Source organism: Hemibagrus wyckioides, linkage group LG23 (assembly GCF_019097595.1).
Source record: "Hemibagrus wyckioides isolate EC202008001 linkage group LG23, SWU_Hwy_1.0, whole genome shotgun sequence".
Classification (NCBI taxonomy): Eukaryota; Metazoa; Chordata; class Actinopteri; order Siluriformes; family Bagridae; genus Hemibagrus; species Hemibagrus wyckioides.
Window position 1 is genome coordinate 12,078,277 of NC_080732.1, and position 19,640 is coordinate 12,097,916.

General features: G+C 39.7%; 1 protein-coding gene across 3 annotated transcripts in view; it reads right to left on the reverse strand.

Annotated features, from left to right (window-relative positions):
- Positions 1–23: 23 nt before the first annotated feature.
- epb41l4b (erythrocyte membrane protein band 4.1 like 4B) overlaps positions 24–19,640 on the reverse strand; it is a 29,271-nt gene continuing 9,654 nt past the window's right edge. Inside the window, exons 2-23 of one of the 3 annotated variants that reach the window (XM_058376641.1) lie at positions 16,939–17,043; positions 16,596–16,638; positions 15,253–15,331; positions 14,160–14,204; positions 13,280–13,332; positions 12,995–13,115; positions 9,841–9,928; positions 9,585–9,673; positions 9,421–9,490; positions 8,836–9,005; positions 8,539–8,648; positions 7,666–7,696; positions 7,542–7,575; positions 7,325–7,440; positions 4,955–5,094; positions 4,752–4,867; positions 4,554–4,637; positions 2,230–2,300; positions 1,846–1,941; positions 1,020–1,143; positions 836–885; positions 28–559 (exon numbers count right to left, since the gene is read on the reverse strand). In XM_058376641.1, coding sequence (XP_058232624.1) covers positions 496–559; positions 836–885; positions 1,020–1,143; positions 1,846–1,941; positions 2,230–2,300; positions 4,554–4,637; positions 4,752–4,867; positions 4,955–5,094; positions 7,325–7,440; positions 7,542–7,575; positions 7,666–7,696; positions 8,539–8,648; positions 8,836–9,005; positions 9,421–9,490; positions 9,585–9,673; positions 9,841–9,928; positions 12,995–13,115; positions 13,280–13,332; positions 14,160–14,204; positions 15,253–15,331; positions 16,596–16,638; positions 16,939–17,043 — 1,899 coding nt within the window. In that variant the 3' untranslated portion in view covers positions 28–495. Of the gene's footprint in view, positions 886–1,019; positions 1,144–1,845; positions 1,942–2,229; positions 2,301–4,553; positions 4,638–4,751; positions 4,868–4,954; positions 5,095–7,324; positions 7,441–7,541; positions 7,576–7,665; positions 7,697–8,538; positions 8,649–8,835; positions 9,006–9,420; positions 9,491–9,584; positions 9,674–9,840; positions 9,929–12,994; positions 13,116–13,279; positions 13,333–14,159; positions 14,205–15,252; positions 15,332–16,595; positions 16,639–16,938; positions 17,044–19,640 lie in introns of all 3 variants that reach the window. The other 2 variants (XM_058376639.1, XM_058376640.1) reach the window with 2 other exon arrangements.

Consider the following 19,640-nt stretch of genomic DNA (forward strand, 5'->3'; position numbering starts at 1 on the left):
TATCCCCAAGAATTCATCCATTTTGTCCAGGACCACACAGTTTTGAGAACACGAGAACTGATTCATTCAATAATTCTGTGGTTTATTATATTAAGATACTGTAGGGTGGAATATAAATTGTAATACTGTAGTGTGTGTGCAAAGCGTTTCCTCAAAACGTTAGAAAACTTAGATTGAAACGTGACCGTGTGAAAGATTTTTTTGTTTTTTTTTTGTTTTTTACAGTGTATGTACATTAGGCATGTGCAGTGCATTATTTACAATAAATCACATGGAGTAGGCTCTAAACATGGCATTAAACAAGCAGGAGGACTAAACAAAGTACCCTATAAAACAGATTTTTCGAAGCACAAATTTGCACGTGTGCGCTGTAAGAAGAAGCTTTACAATTAAAAATAGACTTAATACCACTTAAACGTAGAAAATTCTTACAGCGCAACTGATTATGCATATGTATGAGTGTGTGTGTGTGTGTGTGTGTGTGTGTGTGTGTTCTCAGAGTTCTGTCATTAGTAACGCTCTCAGCAGCTTTTCTCTCTCCATTCTCAGGTCTTCGTTGCTGAACACACAAAAAACAAAACACAAAAGAAGAATTAAGCATCTCATAAAATCATGTCGGATCAGATAACTAAAATGAAAATAAGGGCTGGGTTTAGTATCTAGACATCCAAATGTTTGGATTGTACACTCTGTTAAAACTTAGAATCCTTAAGTGTATGAGAATCCTTGAAGGAACTCACAGAAGCATTAAAGAGTCTTTCTTTTTTAAGAGTGTGTGTGCACTTGTGCTACCCGGTTGGAGTGTGCACTGAAAGGGAGGAGATGATTGACTGACCCTGAATAGAATGGAGATTTGTTGCTGTGCTCCAGTGGTGAGACTTTTTGCTAATAAAAATGGAAAAAAATTCATTAATAAATAAATAAATAACGGCATGATGTAATGCCAGTGTCAGTCTTTTTTTTATTTTATTTATAATGACATGTTAAGATGTCTGAATTAATAGTGGAGTAAACTTTACCGGAGGGTAGATTGGTGGCTGGATCTGTTTGTCCAGTGAGCTGTTAGATGTAGATCTTCGCATGTTGCTCTGAGAAGATATGGCTGCGAGTGCGTCTGGGAGATCATCTTCATCACTGTGGTTACTACAGGACAAAGCTGTGAGTTTATTACCATATAGACTGATCAGGCATAACCTGCCTAATATTGTGCTGGTTCCCCTTTTGCTGCCCTGACCCATCATGCACTGTGTATTCTGACACCTTTCTATCAGAACCAGCATTAACTTCATCAGCAATTTGAGCAACGGTAGCTCGTCTGTTGGATCGGATCACACGGGCCAGCCTTCGCTCAACCACGTGCATCAATGAGCCTTGGCTGCCCATGACCCTGTCGCCGGTTCACTACTGTTCCTTCTGTGGACCACTTTTGATAGACACTGACCACTGCAGACCTTGAACACCTCACAAGAGCTGTATAGTTTTGGAGATGCTCTGATCCAGTCGTCTAGCAATCACAATTTGGCTTGCTCAAATCCTTAGCCTTGTCCATTTTTCCTGCTTCTAACACATCAACTTTGAGGACAAAATGTTCACTTGCTGCCTCATATATCCCACCCACTAACAGGTGACGAGATAATCAGTGTTATTCACTTTACCTGTCAGTGCTCATAATGTTATGCCTGATCGGTGTATAACAACATTTTCACAGAGAACAATGAAAAATATTCCTTGGAGTTAAACCTTAACACACAAGAGCTTGAAAATTCCTCTTTCGTGATCTATTACTCGTTATATACAGTCACACCAACCTTACATACTCCTTATATACGGTCATGTGAGACTCACAAGCTGAACTGCCTAACAAGGCGTTTGCGGCGTTCCACTCGTGGCCTTTCCGTGGTCACACTGCTGGAGGCTGAATCCTGAGAGGAGCCGGGGATTCTGTAAAAACGCGGTCGTAAACACGCACAATTAAAAGGAGTGTGAGAAACGGCTGACTCAGTTTTACCACCACGGTTACACTCCAGCAGAGCAATAGTACCACATTTTCATTGATTAAATAGGCCCAATTTAGCTCTTCACCTAATTATCAAGCTCATTAATGAGTTGGCTTGATTGTGTTACAATAGAACAACCACTAAATTCTGCAGTGCTGTAGCTCTGTGGGGCTTGAATGTAATACCCAGGAGATAGAAAGACAGTAAAAGAACAAGAACCGATTACACATACACACACCTGTTGTCCTGGTCTCCACTGGAACAATTCCCCTTTGAATTTGCACTCTCACTGTGCATCGCATGCTGTGGAAAAAGAAACAAGTACAGCTTTTATGGACCTTGACAGACACACACGTAGATGCACATCAATCTGGTGGGAACTATGGACATGTACGAGTTCATGAATGCAGACGTTCCAGCAAAGACATAAGTGATTTATACCTTAATATTTGGAAAAATTAATACTGATGTAAAGACAATTTTTTTCTGGACATGACAGGGAACCTTGGTGGTTATCCAGGCTTTATAGAACCACAGGTATACATGTAAATAGACAAAGGAGTTGATCAGCCCAAAGCAGGAGGTAGCTAGCACCCCCTGTGGAGAGAGTGGACACATGTCACATCAACACCCTGGTGGGGACGTGCGTCAGAGTCTTTACCTCATTAAAGACTTTAAATTGCCTTCTAAGATGCCAAGAACCTTTTACAACCTGCACCACTGAGAGCATCCTGATAGGAAGCCTGGTCTGGGAACATCACCAAGCAGGACAGGCAGCTCTCCAGAGGGTGGTGCGACCAGCTGATCATACCAATGCTGGACCAAGGCCTGGCAGATACAACATCGCCTTCTCACTTTTGCATTCAAGGAAGTGCTTCTACACCTTGAGGGCAAACGTAGAGAGGCCCTCAACCAGGTCAACACTCAAAAACTGGACAATCTCTGGACTCATCTACTCAACACACATTACCACTACTGGACTTTAATTTTTTGTCACAATCTGAATTCATATATACATTTTTATCTTTTCTATAACAATTCTATAAAGTCGATAAAGCATTTTATGTATGATTGTGTATGTGACACATAAACTCCATTTTACGAACCTCTCTCAACCCTCATGAGTGATAAGAATCACCTGGATAATGTATGCCAATGACTGGACAGATACAGGCAGCTCCCTGCATCTTTCAGACCAGGTGATTTGATAATAGACCATCTTGTCTGGATCATACACTAGGGTATGTATGAGGTATATGAAGGAATGCAGCAAGGTTTCTTGATCGGGTGATGTATTGCATATATCAACAGTATTAACATTTCAGAATTATTTGGCTCCCAACTAAGACATGCAGTTCTCATAAGGAGAGGCCTCAAGAAACTCCAGCACAAGGGGATACTGGACTCCTGGGGGCAGTGCTGTGGACGACATGGGTGAGGATGCCAGATTTGTCTATTTTTTATATTCATTTGGGACAAGAAATTTGCAAGACTGATCGCCTCAGTACTAACTAAAACCAAAGTTGCTATCTGGAGGCACAAATATGAAAGCCTAGTTGCTGAATAATGTGTAACCAGACATAACCATGATCACCAATGAGTTCAAAAGGGGTCGGCTAAGAAGTTTCACCATGACAAACCTCACCCAGATCTGAACCACCCCTGTACCAGACTGCTACAACAGTGCATCTGCTGCACCACTGTGCAGTCCTTGTAGGTGAGGCTAACTGTAGGGGCACCTAAGGAGATTCTGCGCACCAACCTTGGGCTCCCCGTGGATATACCCTGCCTGTCACATTATTTGAACAGACTAACCCATGGCGATGTCTCCAAACCTGCTGCCTGTGTACATATCAAGAATACCTACTGTACTATTCTATTCATTCAGAGGCTGAAAGGGTAGAATGCCCTTGAAAGGCAAACTGTGGAGAGGAAATTTGTACCCCCACAATATGTGTCATCAGGACCCAGTGTTGTTTTCAGCTGTAAAACATCCCATTGGCAGCTCCCACCCTTGGGGATGAGTGGTGGTCATTCAGATGACTGTGGTAAGTTATCAGGACTGGTTTTTAGATTCTGAAGCCTGTAGTCTCTCTCCAAAGCTTTTTAGCATCAAACACAACGAGGGGGTAAATTTCACAGGTTTGACTTGCATGTCTAGATTGGTGGAGAGCTGCCACATGTCCTGACTTAGGTGTCCAGTCCAGTTGCTTGGAGTGAGATTCCAATCATCTTTGCCAAGGAAAGACAGATTGTTCTAATCCAACCAGCAAAATGGCTAACAAATTGTCGTTGGGATATACTTCCTGAATCTCGCCATTGGACAGTTTTTTTTTGTCGTGCCAGTTCTGTCCCCAACTTCCATATCCCTCACTGTCCAACAGACTTGAAGGCTACATATTATTAGTGTTTTTGAATCATCCTCTTAACTTGTTAGTTATCAGAATTTTGCACATTTACACATTTCCAACAGCGTAATTAACAGGCCATGCTGCAAACTAAATGTATATACTAATCTTAATGCAGTTTGTAATGAGTATGCTGCAGATAACTCACTCTGAGAACATTGCTTTTGCGTTGATCCTGTATGCCAGCTGGAGAAGAAGGAAGGCTTTTCTCTGACAGTAGCTTTTCTTCTGCCTGTTTACAACAAAATAGGGAAGATGGGAGACTTCTGCTTCAGACACTGTAAAATTAAAAGTGTTTATAGAGCAATGATTATTTGATATGGACGGTCTCTAATACTACACTGACTGTATCAATGTTGATGTGAAGTGTTGGCCAGGGTATCGTATCTGGCTGTAACTGTTTCGGACTCCGTAAAGGTCGGTCAATATCTTCTGGGTGTGCTACAGGAACATCCCAGGGCTCTGAAACAAAACAAAGCTGCAAAGACTGCACGAACAGATTCAAAGGATTCGTTTAGATTAAAACGAGCAGTTAATGCTAATTCTTACTAGGCTTGGTTAAAGTGAGGCATGGGACTTCCTGTTTCTCATATCCATGCCATCGATAGCAGTAGTGAAGTGTTGCTGAAAGCAGAGTCTCATTCTCTTCCACACTGAACCGTTGGGTATCTGCACTGCTCAGTGGGAAACTAAAAAACATATTACATAGTGTGCAGAGAACTCATTGTGAACATCCGAGTATGGGTACGACTTCACTAATCAGCTCAGTACAAGAGATTATTAAGAAGTTCATATCCATGATTTCCAGGTCAATCATAATTTCATACCTATATGCACTAATCACACCAATCAAAAAATCTGTAACATATGTTCATTAAAAGTTTCTCACACTTGGCATCTTCTCAACCAGCTACAGATACATGAAGGCACTGAGCAATACTTGTCGTTAAGTAGCAACTACTTGTTTATGGCAAATCTATAATTTAATGCAGAAATATTGTCTTATAATCAAATTTCAGTAGAATCCAAAGTCTTTGTTTAATAAATTATTGATGCTAATGTATCCAAAACTTGCCAGACACTGTGTAGCAGAGGCTCCCAAGGTTTTTTGTCTGCTTAACCCTCTTCCCCCTAACTAATTTTCCCCATGGGCACATTAACTTGGCTGTCATTAAATCTTATATAATAAATAGCAAATGTTCTCAATTTCTGAGACGTATTGATTTTAACTAAATGCTTACAACAAAAATATAATAAAGTATTTGTTTTAAAAACTAATAATAGCATTACCCTCAGTCACTCATCCCCTGGATGGGAATCCCTGATGCACAGTAATTGTTCACTAGCAAGAAATGCTTTCATTCTACCAGTGGTGAAGAGAACCAAACCAAAAGAACATTAATATATCACATAACATAATCGCTGTGTAGTGAGCATCCAGGCATTACTGTGTGAGTGAAACCCACTGTGGTATAATTGAAAAAATAAAAATGAACCCAGCTGAGCAGAAAATGGCACATTTCCCCCCCCAGGGAAATATTTCCTAGTAAAGTATGCAAAATGTAAGTTTAAAAGGTGAACCCTGGACATCTCTATGTATTCCAGTTTAAAAGCATTTTTATCTGGTCCAAGACGCTTAGATTAAAATAAAACACTACGCAACTAACATGGTATAGTGTAAACTGTGCATTTATTCACTGAAGCAGTTTCCATTGCGATAAATGCTAATCAGTGACAGCCACAAACACCTCATCCTTTAACGCTGCTATAGTGAAATTGTAGACAAAATTGTCAAAACATAGTCACTACCGCAACTGTCTGTGAAGTTGCAGTTGTTAAGGCAAAAAAACAAAACAAAACAAAGACGTTTACATGACATGAAGTAATTGCATTTAATGCTCGAAGAGAGAACTTTGTATTAAAAACAAACTGTGGAGCCCCTGCATATATGATGTCAGTTCCTGTAAACAACAGTGTTGTGATGGTGTATCAGTATTCCGTATAAGTTGTTCACACAGACCAACAGTAAATCCCACAAGCCCCCAAAACATGTACAAGTCTAAAGCAATTAAAAGATTAAAAGAAGCCTTGCTAACAGATCCAGTGAAGCGACTGATACATGCTGCAGTTTTATCCAAGTCTCACCAATGATGACTTTTAACAATTACTGAGAAAAAGCAGACAAGCACAAAGCCAAAGACAAGTCTGGGACAAACTTACAATCAAGTCCTTTGTTTTTGTCCAATAAGAGGACAGGTATAGGTCCAGTCACATGAGAAATGATGGATGAATTGATGAATGGATAGATGAGCTAAAACACACAGTGTTAGTATCCAAGATTGATGTGTAGGATGAGATGCAGATATCGAACCAGCTGTGATGGCAGGATGAGCGGTGGATTTCGCTAGCTGTTCAGTGCTGTCCGTCTCATTAGGGTGTGTGACTCCTACACACTCAGAGTGCAGTCATAACTTTGTCTTTGTACTTGACAGACACACTCTTGCTTGTTTGGTCATATGCAGCCTCCAATACTATGTCGCTGAATGAGGGTCTGCCGGCATGGGGTGGTCTGGACCAGGCATGCATGCAAGACACAAAGGTAATGTGGAAACAGACACATGTAAAAATGAAGTGACAAATTTAGATGCGCTGAATGTATACAGTATGAAATCGTGCCACTCTCATGCAATCCACCCGAGCTCCAGAAGATCGAAGGTGGACAAAAAAAAAATATTAAAGTATCAGAATGGTAGATGCAAGCTCTGAAGGAATATCTGTGATAATAATTCAACACTATAAAATCTTGCTGGACATTTTGCATAAATGCAAACACCATCCTATAGGCCAAAAACATTTTGAAAATACCCCCAGCATTAAATACAGACGTGAGCATTTCCCAGAAGGTGAATGTGTGTTTACCTGTGAGGCGGTGGATTGTGTACCATTTCTGTGGGCTGGATGTAAAGGGGTGGGGTCAAACTGGGTGGGTGTGTTCTGGACCATGGCTCCTGACCAATTGGAATGTTGTGCTGATACTACGAAGAAATCATTGTTAGATTTAATCAGTTTATCTTTTCCCTCCAGTCCACTAGACAAACTTATAATCAATTGAGGTAAGAAAGGAAGTAAAGTGTACCGGTTTTAAGGTGGGATCAGGACTAGGCTGGGCACTGGAAAAGAGAAACACAAAATGCTGAGCGTGACACACAAACAGTAAAGCCTTGGGTGACGATCTAATTCCATTTGCAAGCAACACTAACCTTGGATGGTGATGTTTTGCTGGAGTAATGGCTGAAAGAATCAAACAGTAAGAAACTACTTTAATAGGAACACCTGCACGTTCATGCATGGTCAGACTGGGATGAACTGACTGGAAAAGTACAGTAACACATTTTACTACTGGCGAGCAAAAAGGCATCCCAGAATAGACAATAAGTCTGCTCCAAATACCTACTTCACCTTGCAGCATCAGCTGATACTAAGAACTGTTGTACTTTTTTTTTAAAGGATGCATGCTCTGAGCAGGTCAGGAATAATATATTATCCCAAACCTGTAGCTACAAAAGGATGTTTCTGGACAAAAGTAAAGTAGAAATGTTATTGCTATCTTCTGAACAGGAGTAGTTTATCTACAGTCTTGATGAAGAGAAGCGTCTCTGCATTTTAACATGCAAGTCTGCTTTCGTGTAAAAACCCTAACACGCTTCACTAAACAACTGTTTACGTTTAAGACAAGAAGTGTTAGCATCCATGATATTCTAAACCATGTGAGGAAAATTGCTACACTGCAGTCTTTCTTTCTTAAACTTATTTCTTTGGGCTAATCACATAAAAAATATATAATAGACCTACAGTAACAACATGCTTATATGTCTAAGAAAACAATTTGAGGAGCTGATTATTTTCCTCAGCCAGAATTCCTTGCTTCTATTTAAAACATATTTTTAAAGCCCATTTATACTCAGAAGCAGAAATGATGATGGTGATATCAGGTAGAAGATCTGACCGTGTAGTATTGGTGCAATATGAATACCGTAGCTGACTAAAATGGTGAAGGTTTCAGTAAACATTTCAGGAAGGTTTTGGGGTGTCTAGTATGGATACGTGTAACGTGTCGGGTTAATTACACCCACCTTTGCCAAGTGATTGGGTTCTGGATGGATATCTTTTGCTTGGACGTCTCTCGAAAGTGCTCGCCCTTCTGATCCTGCCCGAGTGAGTCGCTTGATACTCGGTCCTTCCGCTAAAATGACAGAAATCAATACTTAGGCCTGACTTAATTGATGGATGTGTGTATATAAAACGTGTCAATCTGTTTGTTGACCAAAACCTCTAAATCCCGTGGATGAATAATTCTATATACTGCGGTACGGTTTTACTGCACAGATCAATATATTCTGAATAATCCCTATAAACACTTATGTTTGTACCTGAAGCGGAAGCGTGAGCCAAGGCGCGTGAAGTCATTGCGACTGGTTTTGCTCTGGGTCGGCTGTCTGAGGCGGAAGAAAGCATGGCTCTCGACGGCACACTTCCACAACTGCTTACACGCTGCTGAGCTGGAGAGCTGAAACACAAACGTGTGCTCCTGCTCACGACCCTGTGCGCGCACACACACACACACAATTAGCAGCAATGTTTAAAAAGCATTTATATGACACGGGTAAAATCTTTGTGTGAAGTTAAAAGTATTTATGTATTAAAGGAGCTTTTTTTGCATAGTTAAAATCTCTTGGTTTCCTAATTGGATTCTATTTGTAAACCTCTGTATAAAACAGAAAGCTTTAATTTGGTTCTATTACAAAATCTAAACAAATCTGTAATTTACAGCACTGTTACTCTGACCAGCATTTACTAAAGATAAATGGATAAAAGCTGTGTGAGCTCTAATGAACATGGCCTTTCTTTCTCCCACAAGTTTAATATCTGACTGCTTGCCCCATCCATAGAAACATAAAAATACACCTGCTCCCTCGACTATTTGATGGCTCCCAGTCCCAATGTACAAATCTTACCTGTTCATCATCTTCCACCACCATTAGTGTCAGCCTGTTCTTCTTGAAGTCCAGACGTGTGATTTTGGGCCTTAACAGAACCAATAAAAAACAACTTTAAAAAAGAATATAAAAAGACAGGCAATACCATTAATCATAACAGACATCACATCAAAGGTCCTTACCAAAAGAAAAGGCCAATTTTGTTAGACCTTTCAAACACCAGAATTCCTGTTGGTGTAAGCCCCAGGGCATAGTCTCCTCCATCACGACCCTGAAAACACACACACACACAAAGATAAACACACTTAGCTGTTATCTGCTTATAGCCACTGCTAAGATAGCACCGACTCATTCAAAGGAAATACAAGTTTTTATAGCACCATGCAGGTACACTGTAATTAGGACAGTTTGTTACACCATTAAAATGTATGTTCTCACCTTTACAAAGTGCATGTCAACTCCATACATCTCCAGCCACTTACACTTATTTAGAAAGTTCAGCTCAGCTTGTGACGGACTCATTCCCCTGCCAGACACATAAGCAGAAAATAACAGATCATATGAAGGCTTAGGACTAGAACTGCTATGATAGCTGACAACCTCAACAAAATTGACCATGTTAAAACTAGAATGAATTTCCTGGTAACATAATTGTACTTTTTGACCACATACTATACAGTTATATAAGGCAAATTATTTATAAATCACACTGTCTGGTCTGGTTCCTCTCAAGGTTTCTTTCAGGATAAATGTAAGTTTAAAATTTATATCCTGAATTTATATATTTATCCACATTAATTGTCCAAAATAATTGTATTCACGTCTTTGGCACATGATTTCAACTAAATCAATCTTTTTTCTAACCACAGAGTAGAGAACTTGCGGTTTAGGGTTTTTGGCTATCCATACAATAGCTCTTGCATGTCAAGGTTTAAAACTTATGAAATGATGTATAGATTCTATTTATATTTTGAGCTCCATATCCCCAAATGTAGTGTGATATTGAGACCAATAAATTAGACAAGAAGGCTTCAAAACCTGGGTGAGCATCACACTGCTACTGAAACATGATTTGCAGATTTTTAAGACAGCATTCCCTGCAAAAGCAAAGCCCCAACCAGGAGCGTCATAGGACTACACCTAGCAGCGAGCCAGGAAGACATACAAGTCAGGTAGAGCAAACATCTAGAAAGGCCAAAATCTATTGAACAGAAGCCAATGGGAATGAGATCTGGGCATGCCTGGATTGGTACCTGTACCTGAAACACTGCATTCTCTGCAGGTCAGCACAGAGATCAAGCTGAAACTCTTTGGTACAGTCGTCTAAGAATAATACATCTGTAGAGAGATGTGAAAGAATACTCCTAGAGGAAGATGAAGGACCTTGAGAGAGGGTTGAAGGCTCTCTGGAACCAAATCAAGAGCATGCTTGCAATATTGAGGTGGAAAGAGAGAATACACAGAAGTAGGAAGGAAAGAGTGATGTTCTGCCAAAACCTATTCAGGTATGTTCAGGGCCTGTTGGAGCAGAAGAAGTGCAGCAAGCTGGAAATTGCAGAGGAGGAGCTCAAGGAACATGTCTGAAACCAACAAAGGGGCCACAAGCAAGAACATCACTTCTTTGCCAAAGGGACTCATAGAGGTCGATTGTGACCACCGCTTGGAAGTCCAATACACTCTGTATCCTCTTTTGTACTTGTCTGTAAGGTTGCTAATGTGCTGTCTGGGACAGGGCCATAGAGTCATTGAGAATGTACCTCATGCACCGGCACACTGTGCTTAAGTGACTACATATGACATGATTATGGAATTTAACCACAATCTGCTCAAATAATGGCAATTAACATCCATCAATGTCAGACGAAGTTGATACCAGCCAACAATACATGTGCCATTGACTGAGATTCTAATCTCATATATGAGCCTTTAAATTGTCATTAGGTTGCTCAGTGCATTGACTCCCATATTAAAAAGTCTGCAATGTCAATAGCTTCATGACTTTATCATCTATTGTCATCTACTGACAAGGACAAAATGAGTGAATTATTTATTACAATTAGTATTTATAAGTGTCCTAAGAAAATGATCCTCACAATGCTTGACCACACATACATATAGTATATACACACTGTCCAGCTTCTTTATAACAGTACACTAATACATTTACATCATTTTGCAGACGCCCTTATCCAGAGCAACTTATTATTTTTTATCTCATTTTGATACATCTGAGCAATTGAGGGTTAAAAGCCCTTGCTCAAGGTGTCCAGCAGTGGCTGTTTGGTGGACTTTGGATTCAAACTCACCACCTTCCAAACAGCAGTCCAACACCTTAACCACTAAGCTACCACATCACAGCCCTATGAGCCTCTCAGAAAAGCCTTGAATCCTTAAGGCATGGTTTTCATGAATTTCTTTTGAAATCCTGGTCCATGTTTTATGATTGCTTCACATAACTGCTCAGGTCAGATGCAAAGTCATGTTACGAATGTTCCGTTCTACCACATGTGCTTCTCTATTCAGATCTGATAACCAGTGAGGACATTATAGTTCACAGAACTAAAGTGGGAGTGCTGCGTGACTTGCAACTGGAATTACAATAAGATAAATTCTAGCCATAAAGGGATGCACATGTTAAGTAACAATAATCAGTTCTTGTAGACCATCTGCCTCAAGTTTTCGGTGTGTTGTGCGTTCAGAGATTAATGTTCTTCTAACCGTGTCTGTAAAGAGTAGTGCTTTAACGATTGTAGTCTTCCTGTCAGTCTGACAAGTCACCTCTGACGTCTTTTGCCAACAGGGTGTTTTCACCAGTGGAACTGCCAATCAGCAGATGTTTTTAGTGTTTTTCACACCATTCAGTGTAAACCCTTGAGGCTGTTGTGTGTGAAAATCCCAGCTCATCAACAGTTTTTGAAATACTCAAACCAGCCCGTCTAGCACTAACAACCATGCCACATTCAGAGTCACACTTCCACTGCTGCCACATTATGGCTGAGCGGATAATTGCATGAATGGGTTCCAGTATTTCTAAAAAAAGTGGCTGGTGAGTTTATAAACCATACATGTATCCAAAAAAATCCAAGTATTCAGCTTGATGAGTTATTGCAAGCAAAGAATATGCAGCTAAATGTTAAGTGTTATTTAACTGTTCCAATACTTTTCTTTGGTTGATCTGCCCCCAAAGGTGTCATGCTCTAAGCTGTCTAACAAAATGTAAATATCTATCTAAATGTAAGTATTAGGAAATGAAAGATATGTAAATAAAATCATTTCTAAGAGATTCGACATGTAATCGTATCAGAGGTGGATGAACAGAGAATTAAAATGTTCCAGCAGTATAATCAAAACTACACAGGAAATCTTTTCAGGAAAATCTTTTTGGCCTGTTTCTGTCAGCAGGATTATCACGGGGTCAATAGGGAGGCTTTAATCTGACACCGTGTGAATGACTCTACCACACTTTAATCAGTGCCAGGGACACCCACCCACACAGATCCTGAGACAAACAAGTCATACAGACATGTTTCAGAGCTCTAATGATAATGTAGTGGCTGACAGTCTGTCCCGAAATGCACACTTTTTAGCTCACCTGCACTCGGCCCATTTGCGGTAGATGTCCGCCTCCATGATCTCTGACTGGTTAGGAGAGAACCGGAACTCTGACACCAACAGCGGAGTGTGTTCTAATGGGTCGCAATCTCCCAACTCACCTGCGCAAGGCACACACAGGAAAGAGTGTGTGTAACTACAGAATGTACTATATTGTACGTACACAAATGCAAAGAGAGACAAAATAAAATAAAAAATACACACCTAATACCCACACCCACATACATGTACATATACACACACTAACACACATATAAGGACTCACTCTGTAGGCAATAAGCCCCAAGATCCACAGATACATCATATGGACACTTTAATCTGCTCAGGGAAAAGGAAAGGCTTATTGATGCATCAAATGGCTTGTAAATGTGTTATTACACCAGACTTTATGAATATGAGGCAATTTTGTGCTCTATTCTTTAAACCAAGACCCAGAGTGTGTGTGATCAAGTAGACCCAGTAGACATACAGTATTTCTCTGTATGTATGTGAGTGAAAGATGCCACTGGAGAAAGAATGAGTATAGAAAGCGTGTATCCCCTGTGTGGGAAAGTGTGTCAATGCTCTTAATTTAGAAACTAGTGTTGGTCCTCATCACAGTTTCTTTTATTAAAAGAGCAGAGCAGCTCCCATGGGATCAGACCCACATTAAGACACTGAAACAGAGATTCTACTGGACTGTAGCAGAAAGCAAGACCTCATGTGTATTCTTACACAACTCTGGAAACCGTCGGCATGAACAGCAATATTTATTCCATACTCTTTCAGCACAACTTCAGATCATCGCATGAATATGAAGAAGCTTATTACTATTCCACTGCAACAGCCTGAATCACACTTCCCAGAATTAAGATCACACTTAGGCATTAAATATTATTGATGGATGAGTGTGGAGAGACTGCAAAAATACTGTACAGATCTCTTGTGGAACTTTCCAAATATATATATATATATATATATATATATATATATATATATATATATATATATATATATATATAAAATATATAATATATATATATATATATATATATATATATATATATATATATATATATATATATATATATATAAGGTTACTATTACTACTACTAAGGTTACTAGAGTTTGGCTTCATTTCCGCAGTGTGTGAAAGTAATTCTTACTTGCCAGACAGAATGTCTTGTCTGAGCTGCAGCACAAAGAGGTACCTAAGAAAAACAGAGTCTGTTAGGAGATCCTACTGCAGAATGATTACACTCGTGTTCCACTTGGTTATTATCCTTAATAGTCTGCATGATTGTACATGGTTATACACCGATCAGGCATAACATTATGACCACTGACAGGTGAGGTGAATAAGACTGATTATCTCATCATCATGGCACCTGTTAGTGGGTGGGATATATTAGGCAGCAAGTGAATATTTTGTCCTCAAAGTTGATGTGTTAGAAGCAGGAAAAATGAAGGGCCAAATTGTGATGTCTAGACGACTGGATCAGAGCATCTCCAAAACTGCAGCTCTTGTGGGGTGTTCCCGGGGTGTTCAGTATCTATCAAAAGTGGTCCAAGGAAGGAACAGTAGTGAACGAGCGAGAGGGTCATGAGTAGCCAAGGCTCACTGATGCACGTGGGGAGTGAAGGGCTGGCTGGTCCATGTGATCTGATCCAACTGTTGCTCAGATTGCTGAAGAAGTTAATGCTGGTTCTGATAGAAAGGTGTCAGAATACACAGTGCATGACGGGTCAGGGCTGTTTAGGCAGGGGACCAACACAATCTTAGGCAGGTGGTCATAATGTTAGCCCTGATCAGTGTAGTTTTACTTTAGAGCTTATTAAGGCTTTTTATACACCTCATAATGACACATAGAAATAGTATAATCCATAGTACTAAAGAATTCAGTTTAAGATCCATAGCTGAATAATAAGCCTCATATTTACTACAAAGTGATATGAAGAAAAAAAACCTTAAATACAATTTTAACATAAATATGAAGAAAGTGTATGTTGATTCCAGTGATTTGTAGACATTTTTAATAATTACTAAATCTAAATCCAGATTTCTGTGAAATTGTCTTATTCCACTGAACACCACTTGCATTCTTGAAACAATGAAAAATATATTAATGCAATAATACAAATAATATAATATAAATAATAAATCATCAGTTTGCCCGCATCCACAAATATTTCAATAAACACCTTCTGCTTCAAATAACACATTACACTGCATCAGTCTAACCCTGTGTTTCTTTTTACCTCGTAAACTCCTCATGAAGGTTATTGGGTTCTGATGAGTAGAACTTCACCCTGAAAAACAGCCTGTATGGTGGGCCGTCTGAAAAAGAGAGAGAAAGAGGGAACCGGAGGCAGAACAGAACCGGGCTTAATGACTGTATGAACACGGCAAAGAAAAAAAAGAAAAAAAAGTATGGCTGAAATGAGATTTTCATCAAAAGACAGACACGTGTAAGGAGAGAAAAGAAACAAAAAAGGGGGAAAAAAAATAAATCTAAACCCAAGGCCACACTAAGTTGTCATAGAGACACACGTCAGTTCGCTCACACTTCCAGTATGACTCAAGAGCAATCTGAAGCTTGTATAGAATAGAAGTGTGTAAGGATTAAAAGAAAAAAAGTGTGTTCTTGATGCTGAGATGTTTCTAAACTGTTCATAATGTTATTGCACAAAATCTTAATAACTAAAGGATATGCAGAAGCGCCAAGAACAGTGAGCTAGGTGAGGTAGACAAGCGCTCAGAGGTATACGCATATGTCGAATATGTAGCCTGATGGGATCTTGCATGGAATCAATAAAAATCTCCAATTGAATTTCTATATCTTAAACACTATTATATGGTAGACACCCGGTGCTTACTATAAACAACACTCTCCACTCACCATGGCGGTAAAAGACAGCATACATATTTCAAAGACTATAGATTACTGATATGAGCTGAACATGACAAGGTAGGTAGAGAAAGATATTTTAGTAGGTCCTACAGTATTATAACAGAAGAATCTTCAGCTGAAGTATTTCAACTGTGTCAACACCAGCAGCTACATGAGGCACTTCACTTCAAGGGTTTTCCTTGCTAAGGCATTTTGAAAGACTCCTAAATATGTAGTTTCTGAGTAAAAGCATCGTCTAGTGTTATTAAGAGCATATCCATTAATATATGTTTAGTAGTCATTTTTGTTTTCTAGTTGTACACACACATTATGTATAAGTACAATAAGTCACCAATCAATAAAAAGTGGCAAATATATCCTGTTTTAAACCACATGCTTGATTTATTAAAATACATATAAAATGTAAAGCATTTACTATATATACTTTAAAGTATACATTAAAGGCCACTTTGTGTTTTACCGGCCAGCTGTTTCAACTTCCAGCTACCTGCAGTGGGCGGGGTCTAAGCTTGCACTACTGGGTCTGGCTTCTGCCCCGTCCACAAAGTAAACACTCTTACACCCACTCGTAAGATACATCACCATGACCCAAGATAACAAGCCAAAGGACATCAGACACCTGTTATCACACAACCATTCCATACTATAATACCTTTGCACTCTGTGTGTGTGTGTGTGTGGTGGACTTACATCTAATCTGCTTTTTTATGGGTTTGCCATGATCCAGCCAGAGCTGTAGAAAAAAAAAAACGAAGGAGAAGGAGAGAGAGACAAAGAAAGACAGAGAGAGAGAGAGAGAGAGAGAGAAAGAAAGAAAGAGAGAGAGAGACAGTACAAGTTAGCACAAAGCCGTGAGGGAGTAAAGTGCCACTGCTCTGATTGATGTGGAGTGGCTCCATCACACACACTTTTAGATTCAAGTTCAGTACCTCCTTCGCTTTCTCTTTCTCTCTCTCTCTCTCTCTCACACACACACACACACACACACACATAAAAAAGGGAAAAAAAGGCCTATTTATAGATCAGCACTCACCGCAACCTGCTCCGGGTCCATGAACTGCAGTCCAAAATAATCAGCCTCCACGAGGTCCAAATGATACATGATTTGATCAAACAGGTCCTGTCCCTTTGCATTTTTCTGCAACACACACACACACACACACACACAAATGTAAGAGAAAGCTAAGCACAGATCTGGAGTATGACAATGTTTTCAAGAGGGTTCAGCAGGCTTTAGTGGGGCCTGGCATAACCGGCTTGTATAAGCCACACACAACATTTACATGACTGCATGATGACACCTTCCTGACGCACCATTCAGAGACTAACAAATGAGGCAGCATTCAAATGAACTAAGGCAGAAAAATATGACAAGGAGTTTGTTATTCACACTCATCAATCACACAGTTGCACTACAAGGATGCAATTTACATAAACAAAATCCATACAAAAACTGGGATTAGGAATTGGCTTTAAATCCTGAATGTATGCTTAGGCTCAGTAAATAAATACTATATGTTCTAGGACTCATGACTCAAGGTTTATGGTGACTCTACACTATGTTGTAATCAAAGGCAAAGTTGTGCACCTCCTTTGTCGGCTTGATTGTTCATTGCCTCCTCACCATCACAGTGCCCTTGTATGATCAAACCATTAAGCCTGATCTAATAAAACAGGTCACATCCTGGATCAGTATAAAACACCCAGTGACTTATCTCCGCATTGCGCCAAGATATGGAATAAGCCAAGGTTTACAATTGGTGGCTGTGATGTGATAACTGAGGATCGTAATCCTCTGGCTCAATTCACCAGAGAAACCAGTAGTTACAAGCCAGTCTGGACAGGATGCAGTGGGCATCAAGGAAATCTAGTCCTTCCTGTCACAACCGTGTACGCCTTAAATACTCTTAAAATACATTTCAAAACAAAGGAAGACAGTGAAGAAAAACCATTTCAGACAGTTGACCTTGGGAATAAAAATCCAATCAGTTCATCTGCGGTTAAAATGAATTCCATATAATCCGGCAGATATTCACTCGTTCCTGAGTTACCACTCAGGAAAAGATTGTTTGTACGGATGGACAAAGGATCCAAAATCATAACACCTCCTCTGCTTAGTGGCTATTACTCCACTGCTGTTATTAACCTCATGGCTGCAAGTGCAGACCTTTTCATAGAATTCAAGCCTGTGACTAATGCACAATAAGTATCATACCTCACCTGCAATGACACCAGTTGTATAGTGCTCTGCTATTTAGTATGATTGTACACAGTTTGGGATTCACGATTACTCAGTATTTCTGAATAAAGTAATTTAATTGCACATCACTGCGACTGTCTGAGACACCGAGTACCAGACAAAAGCACAAAACCTCAGCTCTCACTTCTGCATGGCTGATTCTCCGGTGTATCTGTACTCATTCTGTGAAATGATAAACAGCACGCAACCACAGAATAAACTAAACACCGAAAATCTGAGTTAGCTAGATAGTAGTAGCAGAATATAATATATCTCTTACATAAGGTTCTTCTTAAAGGGTGTGTAATCTGACAAAACCATTATATCATCATCATTTTTTCAAGCAGAATTTATCACAATTATTTTTCTTCCATCAATCCATCCATTCTGTATACCACTCATTTTATTTTATTAGGCTGCAGGAAGCCTATTCAAGGAGACTCGGGGCACAAGGCAGAGGACACCCTGAACAGGATGCCAGTTCACAGGACACAATCACACACCCATTCACACACCCATTCGGTGTATCCGGAGAAAACCCCCAAGGCACGGGGAGAACATACAAACTCCACACACACACAGCTGAGAGAGGAATCGAACCCCAGCCCTGGAGGTGTGAGCACACCCTAAACTAGTTTCTATATTGATATAAATACAGCTCTATACAGTCTTTTCAAACATTTCGCAACAAAGTGTTTTTATTTTATTTATTTCGAGAACGAATTCGAAATTTTGTATTGAGAAATATTTAATAAAACGCACACCACCTCTATTAATGACTTCAGTAATTAAATATGCAGTAAATGGAAAGACTATTTCTATTGATGTTTCATTATTTTGTTATTCCTGGCAGCATTCTGTGTACAGGCACAGCAGTGTCAGAAACATATTTCTGACTCGGTAAGTTTTATTGAGTATCAACTATTTTTTCCAAGTCTTTAAAACCCCTGTTTATGACTGTTTTAATGGGTTTATATGTTTGCTCTTGTGAAATGTCAGTAATGACTTTCTAGTACTTACTTCTTTTCTCATAAGGAGTGGCTTTTTTTATTCGTTTACTTTCTGTCTGCATTGCTGTCATACACATGCATGATCTGGATCTCAGTATAGTCTTTGGGGTACTTTTTTGATAATTAAACAAATGCTTCTTTAACGTGCAAATCTTTTTATGCCAAGCAATTTCCATCGGTTCTTTTCCTCCCAATAATATGTTGTTGTTGTCCTTTCGGCTGCTCCCTGTTCGGGGTCGCAACAGTGGATCATTTGGTCTGCATGTTTCGATTTGGCATAGGTTTTACACCGAATGCCCTTCCTGATGCAACCCTGCCATTTAATCTGGGCTTGGGACTGGCGTTGAGAGTTAACTCTTCAGTGGCTGGGTTAGCGCCCTGCCCAGGAATCGAACCCGGGCTGCGGCAATGAGAGCACGGGATCCTGCCGCTGTACCACCAGGAGGCTTTTCTCCCAATAATATAATATATATTTAAAATTGAACT